At 31.4% G+C, this 25,259-nt stretch overlaps 4 protein-coding genes across 9 annotated transcripts; 1 reads left to right on the top strand and 3 right to left on the bottom strand.

Annotated features, from left to right (window-relative positions):
- Nucleotides 1–1,650: 1,650 nt before the first annotated feature.
- Nucleotides 1,651–3,262, bottom strand: LOC124955700 (zinc finger protein 512B-like). Its single transcript, XM_047510512.1, has 3 exons — nt 3,214–3,262; nt 2,624–2,809; nt 1,651–2,140 (listed from the first exon to the last, which is right to left on the bottom strand). The coding sequence occupies exons 1-3, from the start codon at nt 3,223–3,225 to the stop codon at nt 1,727–1,729; spliced, it is 612 nt and encodes a 203-aa protein (XP_047366468.1). The 5' UTR covers nt 3,226–3,262; the 3' UTR covers nt 1,651–1,726.
- A 3,025-nt stretch (nt 3,263–6,287) lies between these two features.
- Nucleotides 6,288–8,997, top strand: LOC124955743. The gene is made up of 7 exons (XM_047510618.1): nt 6,288–6,379; nt 6,849–7,148; nt 7,212–7,316; nt 7,480–7,578; nt 7,659–7,709; nt 7,892–7,997; nt 8,077–8,997. The coding sequence occupies exons 1-7, from the start codon at nt 6,356–6,358 to the stop codon at nt 8,805–8,807; spliced, it is 1,416 nt and encodes a 471-aa protein (XP_047366574.1). The 5' UTR covers nt 6,288–6,355; the 3' UTR covers nt 8,808–8,997.
- Nucleotides 8,923–15,158, bottom strand: LOC124955742 (endothelin-converting enzyme homolog). 6 transcript variants are annotated; one of them, XM_047510613.1, is made up of 17 exons: nt 15,072–15,158; nt 14,559–14,634; nt 14,209–14,306; nt 13,958–14,020; nt 13,748–13,805; nt 13,183–13,373; nt 12,726–12,963; nt 12,355–12,601; nt 11,786–12,062; nt 11,404–11,559; nt 11,055–11,290; nt 10,512–10,621; nt 10,356–10,414; nt 10,224–10,272; nt 9,933–10,119; nt 9,548–9,724; nt 8,923–9,464 (listed from the first exon to the last, which is right to left on the bottom strand). In XM_047510613.1, the coding sequence occupies exons 1-17, from the start codon at nt 15,154–15,156 to the stop codon at nt 9,291–9,293; spliced, it is 2,481 nt and encodes an 826-aa protein (XP_047366569.1). In that variant the 5' UTR covers nt 15,157–15,158; the 3' UTR covers nt 8,923–9,290. The 6 variants fall into 6 exon arrangements, 5 of the variants coding, with proteins under 5 accessions (XP_047366569.1, XP_047366570.1, XP_047366572.1 ...); XR_007102949.1 differs by having other exon boundaries at nt 9,325–9,464; nt 10,097–10,119; XM_047510614.1 differs by lacking the exon at nt 14,209–14,306 and having other exon boundaries at nt 8,924–9,464; nt 15,072–15,139.
- Nucleotides 15,159–18,691: 3,533 nt separating this feature from the next.
- On the bottom strand, nt 18,692–21,409 carry LOC124955745. The gene is made up of 3 exons (XM_047510619.1): nt 21,109–21,409; nt 20,804–20,866; nt 18,692–19,686 (listed from the first exon to the last, which is right to left on the bottom strand). The coding sequence occupies exons 1-3, from the start codon at nt 21,328–21,330 to the stop codon at nt 19,462–19,464; spliced, it is 510 nt and encodes a 169-aa protein (XP_047366575.1). The 5' UTR covers nt 21,331–21,409; the 3' UTR covers nt 18,692–19,461.
- Between the last annotated feature and the right edge of the window lie 3,850 nt (nt 21,410–25,259).

The following is a 25,259-nucleotide window of genomic DNA, read 5'->3' as shown; positions in this document are numbered from 1 at the left end:
TGCGACTGTTACGTCTCCTTCGCCAAGACACATAACTAACACATCTCGATGCAACCAAATGCACACGTAGAAACTAACCAAACAAAATAAGAGACAACAAAAACGCCGAAAACAAAGAAGACGTCAAAAGACATCAGGAACAAAAAAGAAATGATTCATTCTTTCTTTGATTCTTCTTGGAACCACAGCGGTAGCTGTTAAAAGTGATAATCTGATTAAACTACTGTGTATCTGACAAAGTTAAATAAATATATTTTTATTTTAAATTATTAAAAATATTTATTTAAAACAATTTTAATTTAAAATTATTGCTTGATGTGCAAAATTTCTTTCTACATAGTGGGTTCTCTACGAAAAATATATTCTTTATACTCCTAGAAACCATCTAGCTCCATCGGTACAACTATTAAAAAATATATTTTCTTTATACTCCTGGTGCGATCTAACGAGACTACCGATAACAAACTATTAAAAAATATATTCTTTTAATACCCCTGGCACCATCTAGCTTCGCACCAACTAAACGATATTTTCGCGCCTTTTATTCGACGACCTCCACTACTCTCATGTTATACTATTACAAATCGAACATTTTTGCGACAACATGGTCGTCGATTATTGGATAGGCATTCATATATATAGATATATATATATATATATATATATATATATATATATATATATATACCAAATAAATTTATGTATTTTAATTATTTATTTTTTAATAATTAGATATTTGTTATAAACTTTTACGGTCTTATATTGTTCCTGAGAGCTTATAAAACATTTGTGGAATCTAAATGTTTATAATTTATTTCTGTTTATAAATGTTTATAAATTGTATTTGTCAGTAATGAATTATATTAATCCGAGATATATAATTGTATATATGAATTGTTACAAGATTCATGTTATAAAAAAATCAGAAAAACATTAAAAAAAAAAAGAAAGGATAGTAAAATAATGTTTGCGGTAAGAGAGAAATGAAGGAAAGCATGGAATACTAGAAACGTCACTTTCTAGTTTAAATTTAACAGAATACTCTCGATCCTTGGTAAATTGATCTTACTTCCTTCCATGAGCAGAGTAATTCGACTCTGCTCGAGAAAACGTGTGCAATATATTGAAACGAAAAAAAGTCGTATGCCCGTCAAAAGCGAGACGGTCGTATAAAGCAAACGTAAAAGATTTTCTCGATTTAACCGGTCTACTGATAGGTGGTCTCAATTTTTTCGCAAAGACAGGAAATTTTTCTACGGTTCATTGACGGTTCATTTGAAAACAAAGTATTATTTTTGTAATAAATATATCTAGAGATATGATTAAAGTCACAAGAGAAGAAGGAGCATTTGATTAGACAAAGTTTTATTAAAAAATAATAATCTATATAAAAGAAGTTTAACAAAAAAGAAAGAAAGAAGAAAAAAAACGAAAGGAAAAAAAAGAAAAGAAAGGAAAACAGAACAGAAAAAGCAAAAGTAATAATATAAAGAAAAACAAAAACTTAACACACATATATGAAGAAATTAACTACATCGTAACTATATACAAAAACAGAACTTAACGTTCTAAATCAAAACGATAATTTGATTGAACGTGTAGATCATCGTTGTCATAACGATATTTTAATGAACATAATAATCTCTCCTAAGTTATTAAAATTTTTTTCTATAAAAAAAAAATAAAGAAATTCCTTGCCGAGGTCTAAAGGAAAATATGATTATGATTAATGATGTTCCGATGATAGATCTGATTGCGAAGGTTGAAAATGTTCTTGCTCATAATGTCCTGGTGATTGAACGGTATAAGTAGTATATCTAGACTCATGACCGATATGATCTCCCTCTCCTCCAGAATATCCAGTAGAATATCCACCAGAATGTCCTTCCGATTGTTGATAAGGTATTGGATGTGGTACAGGATAAAATACTGGCTTTGGAACAGTTACTGGATGTGGTACAGGTACTGGTTGTGGCAGAGGTACCGGCTTCGAGACCACTACCGGCACTTGTTGATGGACCTCAACTGGAACCGGCTTTTCTACCTCTACTGGCACGTGTTCAGGAACTTTCACTATCTGCGGAACCGGAACAGCCACAGGATGGTTCACAGGCACTGGAACCGGTATATGATGGGGTACCTGATTGAGAGAAAGAATCGGCAAATTAAATCCGATTCAGACCTATCGATTTGGAGAGCAATTTTTATAAACAAAATAAGATTAAAAACGCTATTGTATGATTAAGCTAGCCAATGTCAGAAATGATGACTGTTTATTATTTCTTTTATTATTTCTTTTATTATTACTATTATTATTACTATTATTATTACTATTATTATTTTTATTGTGATATCCTTGCAGAGACTTGTTAATTAATATCAATGTAATGGATTGTATTGCGAGTATAAAAGTTTCACGTTTCAAGATCACATTTCACTTTTCACTACTTTCTTGATCTTGTCTCTTTAAGGGTATCAGTAAGTAGGTATCCTTTTTGCCAATTAGAGGAAGCAACTATCGTAAAAGTTTTTCTTAAATGTTAAAGAATTTTTGTAATGACGTTTTCTAAGAAACACGAACTCGTTCATTATGACTGGTTGCTTTCAATAAAATAGGGTTTACCTTAACTGGATACGGGACGGGAACCTTGATAGCTACAGTTTTAGTGACCTTAATAATTTTCGTGGGTACTTCATTGAGTTGGACCGATTGTGAGATGAGCTTTGGATGACTAGAGAAACCATGATGACCTTCGTACGATGAAAAATGTGAAGCCTTCGCTCCTATCACAGCGATGGTCGCTAAAAACTGCAAAAGATCTTATTGTTGAGATAATGGCGAATAAATTGGTGATGAAATTTCAACTCGAACACGAAATTGAAAATTTCTAATTATTTTCTTGCGTTAGAAAAGAACTTGGAAAACTTAATCGTTTTTTACCGATCGTAAATATTATTTAGACTGAAATTTCATCCGTTCAAAAAACAGAAAAAAAAACAAATAAAAAATGATCTATTGAAACGAAAGAAAAATAATAATTATTAAAACAAACTGATGACTTCCGTCGATCAAGAGACAGATATAGTCATATATCCAAAATCAAAAAAGGAAAAAACAAAAAGCACGATTGTATCTCCATGATAAGTAACGCCTATTCGCAGCGGTTGATCGATGAATCCGAAGGAATGATAGATCCCGGCGTAGAAACTTACGAGTAAGAGCATCTTGCACGTCGATTAGAGAAATGTAGAGGGTGATCTGTATTGCCTATCACACAGGAAGCACACTGACAATTGCAGTGCGGTTAGATGCTTATATACGGAGACCTTCACCATCGTCGGTTCACGAAGAAAGCACTCTCTTTCCGACTGGCTTACGTTCGCCAATCTCGTCTCCATCTTCTCTCCTTTTTGTAACCTTCCTTTTTTCGATGTCCTGTGTACGAGCAAGCGAACGAGCAAGTTCGACGACCCGTTCTGTACATTCGCTCGATCTTTCGAAAGGATCGAACGCTCGGACGAATTTCTTCCTTCTTTTCGTATATATTCGTAAGTTTTTTTTTAATCTTTTTAACAATTTTCTTTTCATTTTTTCCACCACTTCGTAACTTCCTAATGAATAAAGATGAAAGATATTAAAAGAACTATAATAAACTGGGATGAAAAATCTTTTTTATATGTCAAAATGACAAATAAAAGATATGGTCACAAGAGCATTACGTAATTAGAAATATCTATTGGAAATCGTTAATAGTAACGCATGAAACTTATAGATATTTTGGTAATTTTAAAAGGCTGTCAATAGCATCATCATATCAACCAGGAATGAATGAATTCGTTAAGTAATGCGTCAGCAATATTTTAAGTAGCAAATCGTGTATCCTTTTTACTATACTTTTGACCTCGTCCACCATCGAGCATTGAAAGGATTTTCGAACATTATTTCGATTTTAAAACTTTAATGCTTTTCTTTCTTATTGCTGTTATAATTATTTCTTACGAACGTAGTTGCTTCGAAAGGGATAAAAAAATTAAACAATCAGAGTCATGCAAGAGGAAGTAATGTTACTTCGGTTTCCTATTATTTCTATATGTGCACGTGGAGAGAGTACTCGCATTCTCAAAAGCATGATATATAGAAAACGAAGGAAGAAATGGTGAAAGGATTATCATTGAAAGTTATTTTTCAAAGAACATCAACAATAAACAAAAAATACAAGTTTGTATTTACTTCTTCCTTAAGAATGATCAGATAAATGGATTAATTTTTTTTTTATTGCTAAAAGTTTATTTAATTGTTCATCTTTTACTCATCCAATTGGCTATTGTCATGGTCAAGTTAAAGTAATACTCTCGTTACAGTCGAGTTGTTACTCACAGTAGACTTTGGCGAAGGATAGATTCGCCTCATGTTACGGATTCTAAAGATACTTTTAAAGTTCGTCGGAGAAAGGCACAAAGGTACAAAAGGAAGGAACGGAAACTTTCCAAAAGGCGTATGCTATGTCAGGAAATATAGACGCTCGTACGAGAGATACGCCTCAGGAAGTTGCACGTTTGAATGAGAAAAAAGTTACAGGAGAATGTAAAGAATTCATAGATCTCTTCATCTCTCTTCCTCTCTACATAAAAAGTCAATCAGATAGATAGGAATAACTTAATATTTCAACAAATGAATAAAAAGATATTAAAATGGATAATATATTTATAATAAAAATTGAAAGAAAAGATATATTTTAAATGAAATTTAATTATTTAATTAATTAGTTTAATATAATAGATTTTTATGCGCCTGGGAGATAGATAACTTTCACATCGAAAAGTATGACGGTTGCATACAATCCGGCGTGTTTAATTCGCTCAATCTTAACAGCTGATTTCTTTTTAAAAAGTAGCACCACTACTAATAATTTCGAAAAAGTGAAATAATGCTAAAGCACGAAATTAAAAAGTTATGACTTCCCTCGTATTGGTAGAACGCATTCTGAGCCAAAAATAGATACTGCAATAAAAAATAAATCAATCTTTTATATAGTTGCTTCCTCTCGAATAAGTTCGTACAAGGTAATAAAAAATTCATTTCTTATATTTCTTTTCAGATTAATAAAAAGAAGAGAATTTTTATTGTTTAAATAAATAAAACACACTCTTTTTTCAAAAACTCATTCGGTCGATCCAAATCAATTTACACATATAAACGACTTTTTTATGTAATTCTATGCAAAACATAGTTAAAAATTGTGCAATCCTGTAGCCTCAGACATAACATCGGTAACAGAAATTTAGAATAAAATATCAACGTAGAGAAAAAGAGAGAGGGAGAGAGAGAGAGAGAGAGAGAGAGAGGGGGAGAGAGAGAGAGAGAGAGGAAGAGAGAGAGAAAGAGAGAGAGAGAGAGAGAGAGAGAGAAAGGACTTTGATTGGATGAAACTCAAGAAAGGGATAGAGTCTCCAAATATATGATATTTTGAGCTATCAAGGTTACAAAACCGTCAAAATGAAGCTACATTTTTAACGCGAAACGGCAAGACAGATCACATTCTATCCTGACCAATTAAATATACGATGGAGATCAAAATAATATTTGCTCTTTCGTGAACTTTACAAACTGACAGAGCTAATCGTAATAATTTTGATATAATAATATAATTTTCGTAACATTTATTTCGTAATAATCAAAATGTTTTGAACACAATGCAATTACATTATTTTCTTTGTCAAATTATTGATCAGATATAACCATTCGCTAATAAATCATTATAAATGATCTATCTTTTATCTACAAAATTGATCCATTAAATTTAGTGAAAATTGTCCCTTATCTCTGTACTTTAAAAGATTCCTGCTTTTTAGCTCGTTTTGATAAAAGTATTTTTTAGCTCCAACAAAAAACACCTAACGAACCCATAAAAAAAATTAAATACATTCAACTACTAAAAAAATAATATTAAGTATTCAAAAAGAAAAATGTTTATGCTATATAACAAATTGAAATACAAAATTTACATCATTTTTAACATATATGTGTGTGTGTGTGTGTGTGTGTATATATATATATATAAGGAAAAAAACTTAAACCCTATAAAGGTAAATATTACTTACTTGATTTATTTCATTTTTACAAAAAATTATATATACGTTGTTGTTTCGAATAAAAAAGGAAGTATATCTGTCTTCGTGATTCGTCTCGAAAATTCGTAGAAGTGAATCTAAAGGAGGAGTCTATTAAAAAATCTAGTTCTTCCCAATGCCACTTGGATTGCAACATCACCTGGAGACAACATCTGCCAGGTATAAAAGGTCGAAATACGATCGAAAAGATGCTCAACTCCTCGTCACACTCCGTACAAGCAACATGAGGTTCCTCCTGCTAACAGTGGTAAGGGTGTTTTCTAATTCGTCCCTTCTCTTTTTCTTCAAACTTTTTTAACAAACTTACATCACTTCCAATGTGAAAATGTGTTATATATTACATACATAAACATTTTTACATATTAGTTAACGCATTATTATAAGCAAAATGTTTTATAAAATCGGGCAACTCTCGAATCGCGAACATTTTTTTTAGATAACAGAAATAAATATATATATATACAAGGAAAGGGAAACAAAGTGACAAGGTTATTTGAGATACAACTTAGAGAGAAAAAAAATGTATTTCATAATCATCAAAACCTGTTAAATTACGTAACAGCTGATAAATAAAGATGATCCTAATTGATCGATTTCTCAATGAATGGAATCTTTGTAAAATTTATTTTCGAAATTCATCGTTTGACTCACAAATACGAATTACTCTTACGTATTTAGAAATAGATGAATTAATTTGATTTCTATTTGTTGAACAGCTGTGTTCGGTGGCAGCGTTAACAGCCGCCGTTGAGAAACCAAAGAGAGATATTTTACCTGGTGATTTACGTTACGGAACTGATTATCATCATAATCATCATCATCATCAAGAGAACGAGTTAGAAATATCTAAATCTCTCGGTGGCTATGTTGGTTCTTACAGTGTTCCGAACGATGAATCAAAACAGAGTTACGGTCCACCTGATTATCAACCCAGCAAACCATTGAGCATAGAACAGCATACGACAATTGTAAAAACTAATCCTCAAGTCCCAGTACCTACTTATGGAACTGTCGAGGTAAAAAAGCACTAATAATAATATTTGATTTCAATAGAATTCATTTGGAAGTGATTTCATTAGGTTGATCAAGCACAAACACTCAACAAACAATACTTATCTCCTGTTATCGATGCGGCTAAAAAAGTTCACTTAAAAACTCTTACGACTTTAACAAAACCAGTCGAGGTAAGAACATATATATCGATTTTTCATATTTTTTAATTTAATATATAGGCATATATACATATACGAGAAATGTATATAATTAGATAGAGAGTAGATTCTTTTTTCTTCTTCTTTATTTTTTCCTTTTATAAGAAAATTTTATTAAAAAATTTCATTTTTATAGACGACTCTATTGAAGAAAGAAACTGTAGATTATTTGACACCTTCGGTTAAGGCTCCGGTTACTTCTTATGGAGAACCTGTAACTACCTTCGAAATTAAAGTAAATATTACATTTGAAATTTTGATCTTTCTTAAAAATTCCAATGAGGAGATCTCTGAGAATAATCAATTCTTTTTTAGGCACCAGGAAACACTCAAGAGTCAACTTCATACGAGGTTCCTGCGGTGAAGGTGAGTCGATGAGTTTTTGAACAAAAAAAAAATAATATATCCATATTTAATCTTTGATAATGTAATATTAATTTTTTTTATTATAATTATTATTTTTATAAATCATCCTTATATATAATATCAATTAATATTAAATATTAAATCTTTCGCTTGCCTAATCTTTAATATTAATTATTTCAAAGGCTTTGGCTGTCGATACAAAAGTAGAACAGACAGTGCTCCCAGAAGTCCATGATCATTTAGAAGAAACAAAGACAGTTCAAAAAACTCAACTGACTGTACCGCAAGGTAAATAAAAAAAAACCACAATATATATCGTTATAATTATCTAATGATCAAAAGAAAAAAAAATTATATATTATAACAGTTCCAGATGTAGCGCATCACACCCCAGTGATAGACTCAAGTTTACTCCTTCCAGTAAACAATCTCCCGATTCATCTCAACACCGACACTGATTTCTCCAACTTGACACCTCTGACGATTGGCCAATCGAGCACGTTCGCCGATCATGTGCAAAGTCAGCCTAGCTTCGACACAGCTTATCAATATAATCTCCGAAACATTGGTGCTTTTGGTAGTCAACAGAAATTATTGAACGGTCAATTACCATATGTTAGTTCATATACTTATGGAGTTCCTTACCAATTCCCACAATCCCAGTACACTTCACGAATACATCAATCTTTACCTTCTCAATTAAATAACTTGGTTCCTTATCCATTGGTAGGTAACAATAATTTATATACAAGTAACATTGGAGTTAAAGAATCTGGATCAATCGGTACATTGTTCCAAGAAACTTTCCCTAATTTTCAACTCCCTCAATTTCCACAATTACCCCAATTACCCCAATTACCACAATTTCCAAATCTTGGGTCACTTTTCCAATTACCAACTTCGTCTCCGGCTCCAACTCCTGAAAATCTCGAAACTGTCGAAATTCGAAAAACGATTGAAGGAAAGAAATTAGAGACAACTGATAGCAAACCAGTTGCTGTTGATACTTCGTTGACAAAGACAAGCACCAAAGTTGTTACCAAAACGTCAAATGGATATACTCAACCTGTTGACGAAAATGGTGCATACATTTATTAAAAATTCTTCTTGTTTAATTTTTCTATTGAAAATTAACAAAAGGACGATTTCAATGAAACACAAGAGTGCTCTAGATATGATCATAAGATGATCTCCTAGATTTATGTTTATAAGATATAATTTAGAAATACCAATAGAATATACCACGCATCTTAGATTTTATAAGTAAATAAATTCCTTTTATTACAAATGTTTTAAGATTACTTTTTTTTACATGGATTATTACGATCCAGTCGACTAACAATACGTCTCTTCATTTTTAACCTTTCGACATTTTTTTACAAGAGAGATTAATTATTTATTATTAATTAATGTCTCCTCATATATGTTTTAAGAAAAAAGGAAGCAGATGACAACATTTAGTTGAAATTGGATTAATTGTGATCCTAAAGGACACTTTTAAAGAAATTATTCCAAATTCCTTGGAATACTAATTACATAAGTTTTGAAATGAAAGAAAAAGGAAGTTGGCGTAATTCTCCTCTACCAGAGACGACATTTTTTAACTGGATTCATATTAGATCCTAAAGGACATTTCCAGGCTTCGCTAAATTCCTTGGAATTTTTAAGTACTGCTCTAAGCCTCACGTGACCTGGACAATGAGAATCTTCAAGCATCCATTTCAAGGACGACGCGGTGTATGCCTCGCACCACAGCTAAAAGCATGTGAAAGTAACTTGATATTTAATGATCTTCGATCGAACCAATGAAAATTTCTTTAACAGTTAAATCATCTTACGTGAGCGAAACTAAGAAAGAGTAATTGCTGATGTGTGAAATGTGTAAATCCGGGAAGCAAAGGCTCTTGACCATGTCTGGCCTTCCATCTTTCATAAGCAATGACAGCTTCTCTTAAACCACCATTATCGGCTATATTCTCCCCCAAGGTCAATTTGCCGTTCACGTAATCGTCTACCTACTCAAACAATATTGGATTCAATTATGGTCAAATGCTCGTTCGGCTTTTAAGATCAAGATCAAATTTCTCATAAAATTGTTCAAATCTATTATTTCTATATATCCTAATTAATAGTTTTAAAAAATCATCATTTAATTGTCGATAGTAAATAATTATTTATTAGAATCGCTTTTCTTTTTTTTTTCTTTCTTCAATACAAGTATACCTCGTCTTCATAATAACTGTTATAGTGATCTATAAAACATTGAGTTCTTTCGGTATACTCGAAAATCGTTTCGTTTGTCCACCATTGTCTCAAATTGCCATTACTATCGTATTGTCTACCACTATTGTCGAAACCATGTGTTAATTCGTGCCCAAGAACCGTACCGATAGCGCCATAATTTAAAGCTCTGCAATCAATAAACTTTTTTAATATAATCGAAATTATTTTCACATAAACATTGATTATTTAAAAAAAGTCAATCAGAATTCATCGAGTTTTTGTAACTCTTACTCTAGACCAAGTTCGTAGAATGGAAACTGGAGAATCCCTGCGGGAATAGCTGCATGTGTATTAAAAAATAAAATAGATATATGAAAAATATTGCTGTTATAAAAAAGATATATATATATTTTATCTACATACTAATTTGATTCACTTGAAAAGTGTGAAAGGCGTTGACATCTGTTGGATCTGTCACCCAACTTCAAATAATGTAAAAAATATTAATTAAATTATTTCTTTAACAATTTATTAAATAATAAGTAACAAGTAAATATACATATATAAAAGTTCACTTACTATGATTCGTTATATAAATTGGTATCGTGAAGACATTCCAATTTTGCGAATGAAATTGATCGAACGATTTGTAACATATTATCTAAATATTTCGTTTCCGACAGATCTATCTGAAAGAACATGGAATATTATTGGATATATTATAGTAGAAAGAACATAGAATAACATTAAACACTGACTATTTTAATCTCTTCAAGAATAGTAACACGTGTAATTTTTAGCTTAATGTTTATAGAAATTCACGTTTAATAATCCTTTTTATATATATATATTTCTTTCTCTATGGGTCAGGGATAAAATATATCCCTGCAATATCCTCTGATTGTCATAAAAGGCGACTAATAGGGTTTAATTGGGTGACAACCTCGTAAAAACCCACTTATTATGGAAACTCGAAAAAGAAGAGTTAAACTGATTGCTGGTGCATAACTTCGTCAGGACCCGACTTTTACTTTACAATTTAAAATTATATACGACAAAAATTGTATCTGAAGAGATTAAAAAAATGTTGTTTAAATATAAAAATTAGTAAATTGTATTAACATCTTCGTAATATTCATCGAGTTCACCCTCCTGGAAAAGCCATTCTGGATGGCCAATTTCCAAAGACATCTTATTATTCTTTTCTAACGTCACTTTTTTAGTTTCTTTATCCATCCAATCAGTTTTTCGAACTAACGAAGCAAATGCTGCTCTAATATCTTCTAACATTTCGCGAACTTTAGGTGCTTTTTCTTCGTGAAAAGATTTATCAACGAATAACCATGATGCTGCCATACCTAATAGAATAATCATTTTGATAAATAAGAAAAAGAAAATAAAAAATACTTGTAAATTTTTGTAGTATAATAATAATGATTTTCAATTATATAGGATGATATACGGTACTAACCCATTAATTGGTTCACAGCTTCAGCACAGTATAAAGATTGGGATGTAACAGTTTCAACGTTCATTAATGAGTGGAGATAATTAGACCAAATTTGTCGTAATTTTTCGGAAGAATGTGGAACAACTATGTCCACGACAACCCACCATATATATGTTTCTTTAACAAAGATTAACATTGTTGCTTATTTTAAATGCTATTTATTTAATTTTGTGGTCGAACATTCAAGATATTAAGTTATCTTTTAAATTAATTAGATATTTACATATATATATGTATGTATGTATGTATATATGTATATATGTATATATGTATATATGTATATATGTATATATGTGTATATATAATATTAGATTTATTATGTAAGAGCGAATTCGAAAAATACCTATATCTTCTTCATTCCCCGAAGCAATGATCAAAGCCAAATCTTTTAAATATTTTAAATTTCCCACAAGAACTTTATCTCTCTCAGAAAGATCCAAGGTAACAACATCTTTAAAAAGTATCTCGATAAAAGGTCTCCAAATAATTTTAGGCGTTAGACTTGAGTTAACTTCGATCACATATTCATCCGTCAATTTCTGAAGATCATCAATAAACATATAATCTTCATCTTTGATATTTTCTTCTGTCAAACTCTCGTTAACTTCTAAATGAGACAGCTGTTCGAAAAAGATAAAAAAAAAAAAAGACGTATGAAGTCACATCACGGATGTTATCATAAAATATACTAATTTAACATGTCAGTTACGGTTAATAATTAGTAAAATATAACTTTAGATAACGTTTCAAATCTATTAATTACAATGTCGGATGTTACAAATGACAAACCTTTTGCAATCATATTTTTGTAATTCATTCGTAGATCGACATATAGGTAATTGCAAATAACAATTGATCTATAATCTTCTTAAAAATAATGATGCAACAAATAAAATAGAAAAATAAACTTACCAAATATACAGTACTACTAAGTTCATAAATCTTCTTTAATAAATCTTTCACGTCATTTTCTTTAGGAAATGTACTTTCATTTTCGATAGTACAAGCATCCAATGTACCATTGCTGATAACTTCCTTGATAACATTAAACATATATAGTAACTCCACTTCTAAGTCTTCGTCTGTTTCGTCTAACATATTATCCAATTTTCTCATTCTTGATCTAATCGTTTGCAGACGGCGTTCTAATTCTTTGTCACTTAAAAATTAAATTCTTTTCGTTGATATAATCGAATAATTGTTAAAAGTGTTATTTTTTATTTTAATTCTATTTTCAAATTATTTAAAATTTCTTTTAAAAAATAGTTAAATTTTTATGTTACCTGGGGAAAGGACTACCTATGATTGGTGTATCGAGTAAAATGACATTTTTGGTACCATTTCTAGGATCTGGTAGAACGTCGAAACCAATTAAAACGTCCCTTCCTAGAATTCTTTTGACTTTAGCCATTTGATCGATATAATTTCTCGTCTTCTTTGTTAATGCTGCAGGAATTGAGGGTAAATTGAGCAATTCTAACAACTCGAATAATGACGAGAGTCCTAACTCGTTCATTGACTCTGAGAAAGAAATGGAAGAAATGAAGATGCACTAAACACAAAAAATATCACGTTCAAATACGTAATCTTTTGCTAAAAAAATATTAGACAATTGTTGAAAAATATTCCGAAAATGTTAGAAAAAAATAGTATATCGATTTATTTATTTATTCACTCTTGTTTATTTAATTTCAACAATTATTCAAATATTTTTATTTGAAATCGAACAAACGCACATACCAACGTCCAAACAACTAGTATATAAAATTTTTGCTTGTTGTACGGACCAAGGTGCATCTCCATCGCTAATATTTTTTCTTAACAAATCTCTAATTGTCCTAGCTACTCGTTCGGTTCGTTCATTGAACCATGAATTTGTTAGACTAGAATCTGGTATCGGATGTTCTCGAGGCCATCTGCCACAAGTATATCTAAAGATCCATTAAAAAAAAAGAAAAAAAATACATATATAAAATACACACACATACAATTACATTTTATATATAATTCGATTCATATTTCGTATATTACTATAAAATTTATTTATAAAAATGTTGACAAAAGTATTATCGGTATAATAAAAAACCATTTGTTTGTTTGTAATTATTTCTCACATAGCCATATATATCATATTAATTTTTCTATATCTATTCTTAATGTACTATAAAAGTATAGGAATATACGGAAATTTTATTCTAAGACGTATAAGTAGAAAGAGTTGCAATCATTAAGGTGCATCGTGCGTAAATTTCTTTGCAGCACACTCGTACATAGAATTTTACAATTTTATATAAACAATACTCACTTATAAAAATCGTCACAAGGATCTACGGACGTATCCATAGATTCCTTAAGACTAGCAGCTGATCGAAAAAAATGATCTTATAAATAATATAACTTTTTCTTTTAATTGTCAACATTATTAAAAATTCTATTCATTTGAAAAGATATGTCAATCTTATCGTTTGACATAAATTGTAATCGTAATTATATCATTCACATAAATCATACTTACCTATTCTCACGCAATCTTCCGAATCACATAGTTTCATATTAGTTTCACGTTTAACCATAGAGTCTGAAACAAACAACGATCGGATGAAAATTGTGGGTAGCTAGGTAATCTTGATTACTAGTTATTTATCATTTGACAACTAGTCTACAAATTATAGGATGAGATTAGAGATATCAATGAGAAATTCTTCTCACAAACATACATTTACATTACATTGCATTTATCTTTAACGATAATGAAAGACTACTTACAAAGTATAGAAAGTACTAATACCGCAACAAATAAGGAAGCCACCAAAACGAACAGGATTATGATCAAGAGAGTGGATATTTGGCTACGTTTCTTCAAGCTATAAAAATTATAAAAACTCTGATAAAATAAACAATCTAATAGTAATATAACAATCTAATAGTAATAAAATAAACAATCTAATAGTCGAATTTGTATATATATATATATATATTATTTATAATATTCCTAATATTTTTTAAACGATATTTAAACAACTAAATAAAAAATGATTTTAAATGTATCAATGAATTTAAAAACAAAAAATAAAGTACAAAATTAAGATTTCAGATTAGTTTAAATATTTTCTTACAAAGTTTTTTTAGATTTGATGGATACCAAATTCCTTTGACTGTCAATCGAGTATATAGAAACACTTTCATCTTCCTCTACAAACAAATCAAAACAAATTTCATTAATAAACTATTGAATTTTATTATATAAAGAAAGTAAAAATTTGCCAGTCAACTTTCTTAATCATGTTAGACACGCAAACTCTGGCTCGTGATTTTAAAGACTATAAAGTCCAAACCGGATGTTAGAAAGTAATAAAAGTGTTAACGAGACCATTCAGAACGTCTACAAGAAGAACAATAACAGTAAAAACTAACTCATGAAAAATTATCTTTTATGAGTTTGACCGATAAGAATAGAGAGAGAGAGAGAGAGAGAGAGAGAGAGAGAGAAAGAGAGAGAAAGTATTACTCGATAGAAATACTTTTCCATAAATTTTCATATGATTTAATAATAGGTCATCGTAATAAGGAAGTATATAGCATCCCTGGAATAAAAGTATATATACACACACACATATATATATACTCACTGCGCTCGTTGTTCATGCTGAATGGCCCACTGACCGGATCGAACTGACGACACTGAACAACCTCGAGGGACACTCTGCTGTCCATACGTTCACATTTTCCTGGGCAACCAGTGGTTCTCGTCCAATGAACATCTTTTCTCCACTTTTTCTTTTTAGGTAACAATTAAATTTATTCGCAAAAAATATTTTAACTCACTTAACTTGTTTTATCATTTTAATTCGTATATTATTTGTAAAATGATTCAATATTGATCGTATTAAAAAATTCATATAAAAAAACGTTTAAATTTCTGAACAAGTTGAGAATTGAATGTGTAAACTCAAATGATTGTTTATATGAGTGTAAAGTGGATATAATGTCGGAACAAATGTCCATTCTCAGAGTATAATTGACAGCCGATTATGAATAGTAATAAGATTTCTTTACCACGTCAGATGAAAATATAAATCAATATGATCTATATTTGTCACTAAATCATATGAGGTTTATAAATGAAACAAATACAAATATAGGTTGTTAGATTAAATATAAATATCTAATTGTTATAAATCGATATCGCTATTATTTGCATATCCAGTAATGCATGCATCAATATATACATATATATATATATATATATATATATATATAAAAGTTAAGAGATCAATATTATAGTAGTCGAGTATATTAAAAGTTTTCAAGGTTTGAACGTATTGCGATGATCAGACGGTAATCAGAGGAAACATCAGTGAGCCTAATTCAGTAACATGCGATTGTATTATTAATGAAGTAAGCCTATTGGTCGTTATTTCTAGCATAACCAATAAAAAGTTACATTAACGTTGCTATACTTCGAACAATTTTATATTCTCTTAGAAATATTAGAAAAAAAAAAGAAATCGGCAAATAAAGTTTTACTTCGAAATAGAAATTGAAAGCATCTAATACCCAAGTATCGACATAAGCTTTGAGAACAAAAATATGGCTTCTTATTTATGTACAAACTCTATTCAACTTACTATGAAATATGTAGAGTCTTACTAGCATATATTTGTGCAAAGCGTCAATATAATTTCACTGACGAGTCTTACTAGAATATTTCATGAAATCAATTCTCTCTATTATGTTTCTTATATGCTAAAGTCAACTTTTTAAAATTCATCATAATCGTTTCTAAGCTGAATCGTAGGTAATATAGATACAAAATTTTAATCAATCGTGTCGTTTTAAATAAAAAGTCAGATTAATAGTATAAGTTTAGAGCTTTTGAAAATGGATAACTAGAATGAAATGAAAGAGGAAGTAAAGTAGAAAATATATTACTAGGTGAAAGTAGGATATGTATTAGAATGTATTCGTACCAAGTCATTCGAGAAAATAGTAATCAACTGTCAATTGATTTGATTATCAATGACTCTGATTTAAAAAGAACATTTTTTATTATTAGAATTATTATTCTTATTTAATATTGTTAGAAAAAAAATTAAAATAATTAAAGAATTGTAAGTAATTAGATAGATTATAATTAGATAGTAATTAAAAATAGTAATTAGATAGTAATCTGAATTAGATAGTAATCAGAAATAATTTAATTATGTATTTTATAAATCAGATATATATAGATGTGTATATGTGTGTGTGTGCTGTATTATAGTTTTTCTATTTTAAAAAATAATTACGATGAACTAATGATTAATTAGATATTATCGTTGATTACTAATTAATATAATACTCTTTATTCCTAAAAATTTCTAAACAAACAGAAATAAAAACTTATACATGAAAGTACATAAAACTAACAATTGAATAATTAGCATAATAATTTTTGTTCTTAAAAATTAAAAAAAAAAAAAAAAAAAGAAACATGTTAGAATAACTTTAATCATTTTTCAATGTTTCTTCTTTTTTCACAAACGATTTCTCCGAACCCTTTTACGATTGCGTTCTCTTGCTTTGCACGAATTCATCGTTATAGTTTTTTCTACCCTTTACTAACTCTAAGCCGGAGTGACCAGCCAGAGAATGTTAACCGAGAAAGAAGGAACGATATTATACAAACGGCTTGACTAAAAAGTGAACACGTATCCTAGATAATTACGATCGTGTATACCCTTCCTCTCCTTCCTATATACCTCGACCCCCCCACAATTAACTGGACCACCTAAGGGAATTGCTCGGAACAACAACTTTTATCCTAATTCAATCGATTGATTTTAATCTATCGTTTGTTTCCATTTACTTCCCATTTATCTCAAATATATGTATATCTAATTTTTTGTTTAGAATCGGAGCAAAATTTTTTTTGTTCCAGTCATTATTTATTGTCTAGATTAATGAAAGATAAGTAAATAATAAATTATAAGTGTTTATGAAAATATAAATCTTGGTTTTTTAAAGATATTCTAATTCATAATAAGACAAGGTATTAAATTAGATTTATTTTATTTTAATTATTATCAAACGTATTTTTTAAAGTGAAAATATTTAAATAACTAAAATAATAATCTATAAGGCCATTTCCTAAGAATTAAAATTTATTTAAAAGAAGAAATTCAACAATTATTAATAAATTACAAGTTTGTTTGCAGCTGATTGGAAAATCGTTTAACTCGAAAGATTAGAGTTTGGTCTAACAACGTCCTCGCAACGATTCGTAACAAACTATAATAAATGCATTGTTACGATCGAGTTAGAGTAACGATTACGAAAGTTTCTCATATTTTACGCTTCGTATCCATCAACTAGGTGAAACTTAATGGAAAACCAATCGGAGAGAGACGTTAGAATCGTTATGCGATGATCGTTTCTCTTTCATCGCGATTATATTAGTATAAGTTCGCATGATCGTTCGAATAACGGACGGATTAACATCGCTCCAAAGCTTTCTCATTGCATAATACATTTCGCACGGTAGTTAGAGAGTCCTTCCTAGTTGTGATTCAAGTAGTTAGAAATCATTAGAAATTTTCAATTTCGATGGATCACATGACTTGCATCTACTTTCTAATTTTTTCAAAATCATTGTTTTTCTTTTTTTTTCTTTTTTTTTTCTTTTTCTCTTTTTCTTTTTTTTTTTTTTTTTTTTTTTTCTTTTTTTTTTTTTTTTTTTTTTAAAGATCACCAAGGTATTCATATTCTCTTCTATAATCGACAAAAATAATTATTTCTTTTTAAAATTAATTCAATTTTTTAATTAATTTCTAATTTTCTCTTCTTCTTTCTTTTTTAATATCGACGAAAACACGATAAGTGTCTCGTAGAAACGTTATGCTAACGTCGAGTTTAACGTTTCTCTCTGTTTTGGCGATGTGTAGTCATGGAAACGTTAAATTGATTTGTATCGTCCGGGTTAACCGCTCTTCTAACACATACGCATACACACACCGATATCCATTTGTTGTAGCTGTCTTATTCATGATAGGAACACATTGAAGAACAAAGAAGGGATAAGGTCCTTTATCTGATATATCTTCAAATCCATCTTTTTCTATCGATTCACAGACGATGAAAAAAAGCAATAACAATACGTCAGAAATAATACGTTTCTGACGTATACGGAAGAAAAGTCCCCAACGCGCAAATAAATTTCTAATCGATCTAAAAGAAAAATAGGAGGAAGAAAAAAATGGACACGTTTTATCACAAGACATAAAAATTAACTTTTATTAGAAAATAAATAAAAGTGTTGCTGCAAAGAAAAAATGAAAATCGGGAGATAAGAAGAACGGTGGGTGTCGGGGGGTTGGAGTTTCGGGGGTTTGGAGGTGGTGTGGATAACAGGGATAGAGAAATATACAATGGCGTAATCGAATGTAATTGTGATGTCTTCTTCAATATCACATGCCGCACGAAATTTCGAGGTGCTGATAAAGAAAGATAGTTAAAAAAAAAAAGTTGGGACAGGAAAGAGAGAATGGGGTTCTCTTGAAAAGGGATTTGAGGAAAATCGTGGATTTTTAAAATTACTGCGCCTGTGTGAGTGGTTTGTATGTATAAGTGTCGATCATATGTGTTTTTAAAAATGTGTCTGGGTAAATGTGTCTAATGCGTGTACGTTATGCGAGAGTGGACATTTTTTTAAGCATGATTGCCTGGTCTGAGGTCCTTGGGTGGTCCTAAAACTAAGCTCGATCCTGAGGGTGTCGTTTTATCCTTTATGATCCAAACCTTGTCCAGTCACGATCATCAGGATTCTCTTCGGACAAATATAATACTGTTTCGAGATTGAAGAATCTTCTTTCCTTTTCGTTGGAAGAAGGAAAATAAGAAGGAGAAGAAGAGGAAGAAGAAGAAGAATAACGGATCTTGTCTTCCGATGGTATTCTTAACGATTCCCTCGAAAGGGCCGAGCCTGTATGGGCCACCCTGGACCAGCTGATTCGTAGGTGGGACGCTTCGAAAGATCTTCGTCTACCAGGGATGATGAGCCACCGGCTTAGCAACGACTTTAACCTCGGGTTCCGGAACGTATTGCTCAACTCCAACCAAATGAGGCTGACCGATGTGTACTCCGTGGTATGGTATTCTCACTGATTGAGAATGGGGTACCTTGATGTTGAGAGGCTGAGGATGAACTGGAGGAATAGGTGCCGGTTGAGGTACGTTGATCACGTGATGAACGGCAGGAGCATGGATCTAGACAAGATAGATATTTTAATTAATATTTTATATCTCTACGTTCTTAGATAAGAAATATAATTAGATACATGAACGTCTTGAATACTTCAGCATCTTCTTCGTATTTCATCTCAAAGAAGCGCGATCGTGCATAAAATTCCTCGTTGGAATAAAATCCAATTAGCTGGTACGATTAACAGCGTCCAAAGTAGAGATTTCCTAACCAATCGATCATTATACCTGACGCTAATTAGATCCCCAAGAAACGATTGAGAAAGATGGAGAACAAAGATCATGATACTTAGAATGAGATTTCGTATCATTCTTGAAACCTTTTTCTCTTTCGTGTATGGCTTTTTTCTTTTTCTATAACTCATTCTTACATAGAATTATCTACGGTTACCTGTGCGTGTACCTGTGCAACTGGTACGGCGACCTTGATGTACTTTGGCACTGGCGCAGGCGCAGGCCATGCTGAAGCTTGCCACGGATCTGGCCAAGGTTGCGAGACGACCTGAGGTATTTCAGAAACTTTTTCAAAGAACCATTTCTCGTCCCTTTCGACGATTTTACCTCAACCGAGTATCGTTACTTGGCCGAGTACGTCTAGTGTCACTCGGTAAACATGTCGAAGAACGTTCTTGTGATTTCCATGAGAGAAGAGAGACAAATGAATAGGTGAACAGAAAGAGAAAGAGAGAGAGAGAGAGAAGGAGAGAGAGAGAGAGAGAGAGAGAGAATGGGAGATAGAGTGAGATAAACAGTTGTGTTAGACCCACCGAGAAGAAGAAAAAGTTTTTGACAAACGTCAATGAAGAATATTCCATATGAAGAATCGTTAGCCACAATAGTTGATAAGATATCCATTATCAGTGTTATTTTAAGCCCGAGCCTGTCCAGTTCTCGGGTAACAAAGACAACATTTATCATTCTCATATAGATCAACGAAATCCTCATTATATCACATATTTTCTTTCATAGTAGAATCGATCGATGATTAAAAACGAAAGTCAACGTCGTATTGCCTTAACGATCGTTATGTGTTTTATTTACGAATGTAATTTCATCGTCATGCAACGATCCTTTAGATGATTACAAAGTTATGACATATAATTTATAACTTGATACAACTTACCGGTGCAGCCCATGGATGTCCGGGGTAAGCACTAACGGCCACCACTACGGCGAAAAGAACGATCTGCAATTTTCAATTGGAAGCATAATTAATAATACCGATGCGAGGATTAGAAAAAAAAATATAATGGAAATATTGCGAGCAATCGATAATTACGTACATACATATGTACAGACAAAAATAGTGCGTTATATAACACTGTTTCAAAGGGAATAATAATAATAATAATAATAATGATAATAATGTTCTCCAGATGAAAAAAATAATAATAATTTCACATAAAGAAACTTGCAAAATGAACTTACGAGGAGTTTCATGGTGGTCGACGGTTTTTCTTGTGCGGTACGCGGGAAAATACTACGTTTCCGAGGGGCAACGCGGTATGCTTTTATAGCAGTGCCCTGCCCAGGCCCCTGGGTACCTAAGATGAGGCGGGGGTACGACGATTGCAGTACATACGGACCCCTTTCACCAATAGCGTTCGACCCTTTCGGACCCCTTATTCGGAGCTCGGCTTCAATCCTCATGAAACTGTTGTTGAATCGTCACTTCCGTTACCGTATCTTCATTCTTTTTTATCATTCTAAACATCCTTTACTTGATCCGTTTTATTTAAAATTATCCGAAAGGAACGAAAGAAAATTGTTATAATTCTTCACAATTTTATTTAAAATTTATACTTCCCAGTGATCATTCGTAATGTTTAATATATTTTAGTATAATTTATTATAATTGAAAATTGAAGTGACAAATTAGACCTTCTAGAAAGACTTTGATCGTCCAAAATTTTTCACGATCCGTCCGATGAAAAATTCAATCCGATCCACGATCGAAGGATCTATTTTTAATAATACAAAATTAAACTTAAAAATTAAGCTTTCTAATAAGACTTGAAATATTTTCAAAGTTATTGATATAATTACTGTCCCAAAGAAAAAAAATATTTAAATTCAATTAGAATTAGTAATCATTAATATAGATCGATGTAAATCGTTGCGGTTGCGATTTCATTATTTTTCTTGAATCAATAAAGAATGTCTTAATAAATTTGATCGATAGATCTTAGAAATTTATACGTAGGCATTTAATTTGCAATTAGATCATTGCCTTTCAAATATCGATCGTATATATTCAATGTAATTCCTGTAACATATTATCATTGAGCTGAACATGTTTTCCAATTTTGATAGATCTTTCCTTACTTCGTTTACTATGATCACGCTCTCGTTGTTAAATAAAACATAGTTTTACGACTCATTGCGATTTCGCAAGTGAGTTACGTCGACAAACGAGAGCTATAAGAATAATTTCGAGTACATCTCGCTTCGAGAAATTCAATACCAAATACAAATTTCATGTAAATGTTCAGAAGAAATACGGAATTAACTAATCTCGTGGTATAAATAAACTAGTCGGACAATAATTTCAATTTGACGATAAAAAGAGCGACGAATGATCCTCAGACTCGAGTGGTGTTCAGAAAATAATCGAGAGTCAACATTTTCATGAATATCATATATAAAATAGTCAAGTTTTTTTAAGTTTCCTTTAACGATTAGAAACTGCTTGAGCACTATTGCACTAAAATTTGCATATTCAAAGTTCTTTGAACGAGAACTATTTAAATCCAAATAGAAAGATACACACTGATCAATAATTCGTTCGTTAAACCTTTCTAGGCTAATCAACAGTTGTGAATCTTCTCGATCGAAGGTTGACGAGTAGATCAACGAAGAAGAAGTTTGCACCTTGGCACGTTTAGTTGAAGCTAAAAACGGTTCTTCTTGGCTCCTTCAGCGAAGAAGTTTGCCTTTTCAAGAAGTCGACAGCCCTTTACATGGATGTCCAAGTGACCACCGATTGCCTAATCTCTTGGACGTTATTGTAAAACGGAACGGTCCTTCTTGTCCAATCGCATTGTGGTAAAAAAAATATGCGTCTTCAACCATTGGGAAAGTGACCTTGATCATCGTGGGAGGAACAAATCAGAGAACATTTTGAGAGAACATCTCGAGGAGAGGAAGAAGGAGCGGAGGGAGGGAACAGAAAAATCTCTCCTTGTTGAAGACGAAAGGGTTGATAATTCAAAAAAAGAAAAAAAAGAGAAAAGAAAAAGAGACGTGGTGGATGAACATTCGGCAAACGTAGTTTCTCGGCAAACGTAGTAAAAGTATCTGTATTTTTTTCTTTTTTTTTTTCTCTTTGCCGAGTGATTACCCACCAAGGACCGAGTCTCTTGCCAGTCGCCACTCGAGAGATTTTACGCAATAATAGCACAGCGCATGTTACGTTTTAGTTCTCGAAGCAGAGAGTTACAGACGTATACAAGGCTAGGTAGAGCAACCCCGTGTTGCGGATGTTAATGTGGCTTTGCTCGTAGGAATCGTTACAAAACCAGGAAAGTTTAACGATTCCCATTATTTTGTAACGCCTCGGTTCTGCCTCGGATTAGAGATGGACGTTAGACAACGGGCGTGCCTTCCTACTGCTGTTATAGGCTTACCGTACTTATACGTTATAAACTATGTCGATAGAAATGAACGAACAAAAATATGTGCAATTTTTCGGAGAAATTTGGATGATCGCCGAATTGAATTTTATTCAAAAAATGACGACAATCAAATTCGAACGACCGATCAGAATTCTCGAATAAAGGGTGAGCTCTGGTCGCAAAATCGTTATTTTGTAATCGAAATAAAATGCAAATACGTTACGATTTCTAACCGCCTGAGTAGGGGTGATCTAGAATCGAGGTCGATCGTTTCTCCCTACGGCTAGATAGACGATAAAAAGTACTGACTAATCGCGATTATGTGTTTCGTTAAAATTTAACGCGTAACGAAAGATGTGTGTACATATCTATATCCATATATATATATATATATGTACGTGCATTTTCTAATACGAACAGAATTCTGTTTTTACTTCAAGAAAGGATGAATCATGCTTTATTTACGTAAGAACACCTACAATAGCCTAAACACATTTTATGAAATGTATATAGAACAAACGTTTTTAATAAGTTTTTAGCAACCTTCGACAATCCGAAATGCCATTAAACTATTTTGAAAGCATAATTGACACGATAGACTACACGATAATGTAATTCGTCGACTATCGATCGGAAGAAAAGTAATCGAAGAACCGGTAGAATGCAATTTTTTTTACCCTTCTTGTGACCGCGTTCCTCGTCGTTCGAGAATGAGTGGAGATTTCCAAAGGGAATGGTCATATACCTTGTGACTCGAATGATTTCCCGAGTACTGGATCTGAAGTAACGTGGAAAAAAAAAGAAAAAAGAAAAAAGAAAAGAGGTAGATAAAATATTTACAATCGCCGATATACCTAGAATGTTGGATTTTATAATGTGTCACGTATCGTTACACGCAAAAAATGTAGAATTGTTATCTAAAACTCGAAATCTCGAAAAAGCTAATTGATTAAAATCAAAGGATCAAGAGGGATCGACCAAGGATCTATATAGCGGATATCTTGAATAGAAAATCAATTTTTTTCTCGTTCGTTTATGCTTTTTGACAGACGCGTTTGTGCCTGTCGACTGCAAGTCTCGAATGCTCCAGATTCGTAAGCCAAGGATGGCGATTGCGACAATCAAGATGCCGGAGGCTATGTGTATTCCCATATCTGTGAACCGAGCTAAGCACCGTCTTAGAAAGTGAACAGAAGCACGCTTGCGTGAGTTTGAGCCTACTACAAACCTTCTCTTTCGGTATCTATATATATCTATATATATCTATATATATATATCTATATATATCTATATATATATATATATATATACATATGTATATATATATATATATATGTATGTATACATATGTATATATATATATATATATATATATATATATATGTATATATACATATGTACTTTTTAATCATTAAAATATGATATTCTATTATTAGATAAGAATATTTGATGATACTGATAGAAAATGTGTTTCTCGATCCGTAAGAATTTAAAAGTTAAATAAATGGACGATTATAACGTCGACAAATCTTTCTGATTAAAAAAAAATATCTATTTCATTAGATCATTATTATTATCTCTAAAATTTTTATTTACCTAGAAAAATAATTGTTTAAACACTATTAATTAGAAGAAAAACACTAGAAAAAAGATAGAAAGAAGTAGTTAAAAGATTATCTCATCTCGTTGTGCCAGAGCCGCAGGCAATGACTTTGAGAATGACAAAAATGGAAAGAAGGCATCTTACGGGGTATGCATCGTGTATATCCACGTGCATACATACTATGTAAGCATGTACCATTCACTCGTAAAGACAGAACTAATTATTTTCCCAGGGACAGCATTATTAATTATTCTCTTTCTAATCCTAGACTAGATCGAATTATTTTCGACTAACTTTAAAAAAGAATAAAAACAAAGAACTACTTCGATCGCATTCTTTTTTTCATCTTTTTCTTTTTTTTC

This window comes from Vespa velutina, chromosome 19 (assembly GCF_912470025.1).
Source record: "Vespa velutina chromosome 19, iVesVel2.1, whole genome shotgun sequence".
Lineage (NCBI taxonomy): Eukaryota > Metazoa > Arthropoda > Insecta > Hymenoptera > Vespidae > Vespa > Vespa velutina.
Note: the sequence above shows the minus strand (reverse complement) of the source record. Positions and strands in the feature narration are given on the sequence as shown.

What these genes read in the sequence shown, in the direction of transcription:
- LOC124955700 (XM_047510512.1), bottom strand. An exon ending in CCGTCCCGTATCCAGTTAAG is followed by an intron (nt 2,141 to 2,623) that starts GTAAACCCTATT and finishes TCTCTCAATCAG; the next exon opens with GTACCCCATCATATACCGGT.
- LOC124955743 (XM_047510618.1), top strand. Translation starts at nt 6,356, where the DNA reads ATGAGGTTCCTCCTGCTAACAGTG. An exon ending in CTTTAACAAAACCAGTCGAG is followed by an intron (nt 7,317 to 7,479) that starts GTAAGAACATAT and finishes TCATTTTTATAG; the next exon opens with ACGACTCTATTGAAGAAAGA. An exon ending in TAACTACCTTCGAAATTAAA is followed by an intron (nt 7,579 to 7,658) that starts GTAAATATTACA and finishes ATTCTTTTTTAG; the next exon opens with GCACCAGGAAACACTCAAGA.
- LOC124955742 (XM_047510613.1), bottom strand. Translation starts at nt 15,156, where the DNA reads ATGGACAGCAGAGTGTCCCTCGAGGTTGTTCAGTGTCGTCAGTTCGAT. An exon ending in ATTAGTACTTTCTATACTTT is followed by an intron (nt 14,021 to 14,208) that starts GTAAGTAGTCTT and finishes TGTTTGTTTCAG; the next exon opens with ACTCTATGGTTAAACGTGAA. An exon ending in GGAAGATTGCGTGAGAATAG is followed by an intron (nt 13,806 to 13,957) that starts GTAAGTATGATT and finishes TTTTTCGATCAG; the next exon opens with CTGCTAGTCTTAAGGAATCT.
- LOC124955745 (XM_047510619.1), bottom strand. Translation starts at nt 21,330, where the DNA reads ATGAGGATTGAAGCCGAGCTCCGAATAAGGGGTCCGAAAGGGTCGAAC. An exon ending in CGACCACCATGAAACTCCTC is followed by an intron (nt 20,867 to 21,108) that starts GTAAGTTCATTT and finishes TGAAAATTGCAG; the next exon opens with ATCGTTCTTTTCGCCGTAGT. An exon ending in GACATCCATGGGCTGCACCG is followed by an intron (nt 19,687 to 20,803) that starts GTAAGTTGTATC and finishes TATCTTGTCTAG; the next exon opens with ATCCATGCTCCTGCCGTTCA.